A 4,238-nucleotide genomic window follows, 5' to 3' on the forward strand; every position below is an offset into this window, starting at 1 on the left:
GCCTCAAGTTGCCCCAGGGGAGGTTTCAGTTGTCCCTGAGGAACAATTTCTTGCCCTGGAGGGTTGCCCAGGGCTGTGCCAGGCTGCCCAGGGCAGTGGTGGAGTCCCCACCCCTGGAGGGGTTCCCAAGCCGTGGAGATGTGGGGTGAGGGACACGGGGCAGTGGGGACCTGGCAGGGCTGGGGGGTGGTTGGACTCCAGGATCTGGAAGGTCTCTTCCAACCCAAACAGCTCCATAATTCTCTGATTCTAAGCTCTGGTCCCAGCTCTGCAGGGGTGAGGACCAGCCCCATGGCCCTGAGCACCATCCCCATCATCACAGGAATGAGCAGCACCCCCCAGCTGGTACCTGCCCCCCTCAGTCACCTCCTGGCTCTCACCCAAGCACCACCTCCAGCTCCTGGTGCTGGTGGGACCATCCTCACCCCTCTGTCCCCTCACAGGGCAGGCTGGGGATGCTCTTGCTCCAGCCAGGACAGTGCAGCCCCCCCAGGCCTGCCTGCAGACCCCACAAAAAAAAAGCCCTACCTCAGCTTGCCCAAATCCTGCAGGAAGGCTTTCAGCACCTTTGGGACATCATCAGCAGGGATGTACAGAGGTGGAAGGGAGCCCAGTGAGCTCTGAGAGGCTTTGGGCTTGTCCTCCTGGGCACTAGAACCACCAGATCCACCAGATCTACCATCCCCTTTGTCCTCAGGTGGGTCTGTGTTGCCCCCTCCACCAGCAGTGCCCTGGCTCTGGAGGGAAGGTCAGCAAGTTGAGTGCTGGGCTTTCCACCACCACCTCCTCCTCGAGAGCTACCACCCCCTGGGAGCTTCCAGCTGCCCCTTGGCCAGTTTAGGGAGCTGAGGGAAGAACTCAGGGGCAAGTGGCTCCATCCATCCACAGCAGATGACAACCCCTCTGCCCAGGCACCTCATCCAGGCACAGGGAAATGTTTCAGGGTCAGGAGATGTTCTGCTCTCCCCCTTTCCCTGGACCCAGAGGACCCTGCTGCTGTTCTTGGTGGACCCACCTGGCTGAGAGCCACCTCCTGGGCTTTGTGCTTCAGGAAAAGGTCCATCAGCTTATAGAGCTCATCCCCACTGTCGATCCTGAGGGGCTGAGGAGCAGAAGAAGAGGGTCAGCATCCCTCAGAGACATCACAGGAGAGGGAGGGGAAGGAGGGGGACTTCTGGTGACAGGACAAGAGGGAAACAGCCTCAAGTTGCCCCAGGGGAGGTTTCAGTTGTCCCTGAGGAACAATTTCTTGCCCTGGAGGGTTGCCCAGGGCTGTGCCAGGCTGCCCAGGGCAGTGGTGGAGTCCCCACCCCTGGAGGGGTTCCCAAGCCGTGGAGATGTGGGGTGAGGGACACGGGGCAGTGGGGACCTGGCAGGGCTGGGGGGTGGTTGGACTGCAGGATCTGGAAAGTCTCTTCCACCCAAACTGATTCCATGATTCCAGGCTCCTCTCCCAGCCCCTGGGCAGCAGCAGTGCCATGCAGGAGCCTCCACCCCAAGACATGGAGCTCAGAATTGATCCACTACAAGCCTCCCACCACCTCCTCCTCTCCCAGAGCCACCTCCACTCACCGACTCATCGCTCAGGAGCTCCAGGATCCTCCTGGCAGTCTTCTTGGAGACCCTTTGCAGAGGTGTGGCTCTGTCCTCCACCTCTGCTGTGTTTTCTTTTCCTCCTCCACGGCTCACTCCTTCCTGCTCCTTCTCTCTCCCTTCCACCTCCTGTCCCTCAGAGCTGCTCCCTGCACCGTGGAGACACCAAAAACTCTTTGTCCTGGGGCTGTGCTCCCCAGTCCCACCACTGCAGGAGCCATCAGGGAAACCACAATTGTTCCCTGGGGTTTGGGAAGCACCCCAGAGGTCCTGGGGTTCACCCCAGAGGTCCTGGGACACGAGCTGGCTCTTGGGCAGCATGTCTGGAACTGGGAGTTCCCTCAACCTGGTTTGACAGCAGCCAGCTCTGAGCTGGGGACAGTCCCTGCCTGGGCTCACAGCATCACCCCAGCCTAGTTTGGGTGGGAAGGGACCTTTTAAGGTCACCCTGTCCCACCCCTGCAGGGACAGGGACATCTGCAGCTAGAGCAGGGTGCTCAGAGCTCCATCCAACCTCCCCTGGGATGGTGCCAGGGATGGGGCATCCACCAGAAGACCCCACACCTTGCCACAGCAGGGACAGGGGTGACAGTAGGGGCTGCCATGGAGGTAGATGAAGCTCTTCCAGTGTCACAAGGGTGCCAAGAACCTCACCTGCCAGTTCTGCAGGCAGCTTGGTCTCCATCCTCTTCTCCTTGTGGTGCCCGAGGGGGCTGACCTGCAGGAGCCAGTGGTGGGGTTCCTCCCAGGGCAGCCCCAGCTGCTGGGTGTGGATGACACGTCCAGCATCCAATGCTCTCCTCACCAACCCTTTGGCTTCCTCCTCGTTCAGGAGCCAGAGCTCCCAGAACTTCTCAGCATCCCTGAGGGCAAAGTGCCTGCGTGGGAGGGAGGGAGGGAGGTGGCCTGTGGGAGGAGGGCTCCGTGGGTCCCCCAACCAGCTCCTCCTGCACCTCCCTGAGGGGCTCTGAGAGCTGCTGGGCCACGCAGGTCCCACCTCATCCTCCTCTGCAGCTCCTTGCAGTGCCCTGTGATGCTCTGGCAGGTGGCTGCCAGGCTCTGGCTCTCCTCTCTGAACTGCTTCTCCTGGTGGGCCAGTTTGGATCTCAGGTCATTGAGCAAGCTGTGGAGCCTGGGGAGGAAGAGCCGAGTTGGGCATCCCCAAAGAGGAGCCTTGGGGCAAAGCCAGGTTTGGGTGAAGGTTTTGGGACTTGGGGCTGCTCCTCTGCTAGGGATGGACTGGGCAGGATGCAGCTGGCACAGGTTGGACCATGCTCAACCTCTTCCAAGGGCCCTGGGGATGGCCCTGCCCAGGGAAGGGTTGGGACAGAGCTCCTTGGCCTGTGCTCAGTGTTGGGGCTCCACAAGAAGTGGCACGTAGGGAGGGGATGCCCCCCAAGGCCGTGCCCATCTTCCAGGGAGGGTTGGTTACCTGTTGATCTTCCTCTTCTGCTGGGCTCTGATGATGGTGTTCTCCTCATCCTGCTTCTTGAGCACTTGGAGGTTGTACTCCAGCTTCTCCTGGTTCAGCTGGTAGGCAGCCTTCACCTGCTGGAGCTGCCTCTCCAGGTTCTGGGGTTTCAAACCACACAAACCCATGAGGAAAGGTCACCCCCAAACCTGGATCCTACTCCTCCTGCACCTCCCAACCCCATCTTCCCCTCCACACCTCCCCAGCAGCACTCCTGGCTGGGTGATGGAGATGCTGGTGGTCCACGGGGACCTGCTCTGGGGCAGGGAGAAGGGACTGAGGCTGGACCCAACTTCCACTCAGCAGAGCACTGATTTGGGCCCCTCTCCTCGGCTCAGCTGCCAATTTTCACACCAGTTTTTAGCAGCTGCAGGTCTCTGCCTTGGCCAAGAGGCTCAGAAGACCTTTGGTGAGCTGGAGGAAGGGACTCATGGAGGGACTGACACAGGAACTCCATGGAAACATCTCTCCCAGCTTCCCAGCAGTGGCCAGGTGACCAAGAAGCAGCTTTTAACCCACCCTGGTTGCCCCAGGGAGCCAGGAACACCCAGAAAAGCCCAGGGAGATCCCCAAGGGACACTCCAACCCCTCCATACCTGCACGTCCTTCTCCAGCTGCAGCTTCATGTGGTTATAATCCTGCTCGTCCTGCACCCTCAGCTGCTTCAGCTGCTTCTCACTCTCCTCCACCTTCCTCAGCCAAGCGTGCAGGTACTCCAGCTGTGGGCACAGGGAGCCCCCTCCCCCCTCAGTGGTGACAACCCCCTCCCATGGGCACAGCTCCACTGGGCAGCCCCAAGGAAGGGCAGCCCTGCACAATTCCCCTGCAGAAGGGGCTGAAAAATGGTCCCTCTGTCCCTCAGCCTCCTGAGGAACCAGCTGCCTCCAGTCACCCAGGAGAAACTTCAGGGTGGCAGAGCCTGGCCCAGGCTGCCCAGAGGTTGTGGAGCTCCATCTGGAGAGATCCCAAACCCTCCTGGCTGTGCCCCTGGGCACCCTGCTGGGGGTGAGCTGCTGGAGCAGGGGGTGGGATGGGATGATCCCCAGAGGTCCCTCCCAACCCCACCATGCTGGGATCCTGGGGTTCTTCCATGGCAGCAGAGCTGGTCCTTGGTCCCCCCCTCACAGCAGGACCTTGAGGGGCTGGAGGGTGGACCGAGAAAGGCAAAGAAGCC

The 4,238-nt window shown here is 60.9% G+C and overlaps 1 protein-coding gene across 1 annotated transcript in view; it reads right to left on the minus strand.

The window, feature by feature from the left end:
• The window catches only part of DRC1 (dynein regulatory complex subunit 1), a gene marked incomplete at its 5' end in the record, with an annotated part of 9,744 nt that overhangs the window by 1,365 nt on the left and 4,141 nt on the right, over positions 1 to 4,238 (minus strand). The window contains 7 exons of the mRNA XM_008935486.1: positions 529 to 737; positions 1,016 to 1,102; positions 1,573 to 1,728; positions 2,228 to 2,471; positions 2,591 to 2,725; positions 3,026 to 3,165; positions 3,661 to 3,783. Coding sequence (XP_008933734.1) covers positions 529 to 737; positions 1,016 to 1,102; positions 1,573 to 1,728; positions 2,228 to 2,471; positions 2,591 to 2,725; positions 3,026 to 3,165; positions 3,661 to 3,783 — 1,094 coding nt within the window. The remainder of the gene's footprint in view (positions 1 to 528; positions 738 to 1,015; positions 1,103 to 1,572; positions 1,729 to 2,227; positions 2,472 to 2,590; positions 2,726 to 3,025; positions 3,166 to 3,660; positions 3,784 to 4,238) is intronic.

This window comes from Merops nubicus, unplaced genomic scaffold (genome assembly GCF_000691845.1).
Source record: "Merops nubicus isolate BGI_N331 unplaced genomic scaffold, ASM69184v1 scaffold28372, whole genome shotgun sequence".
NCBI lineage: Eukaryota > Metazoa > Chordata > Aves > Coraciiformes > Meropidae > Merops > Merops nubicus.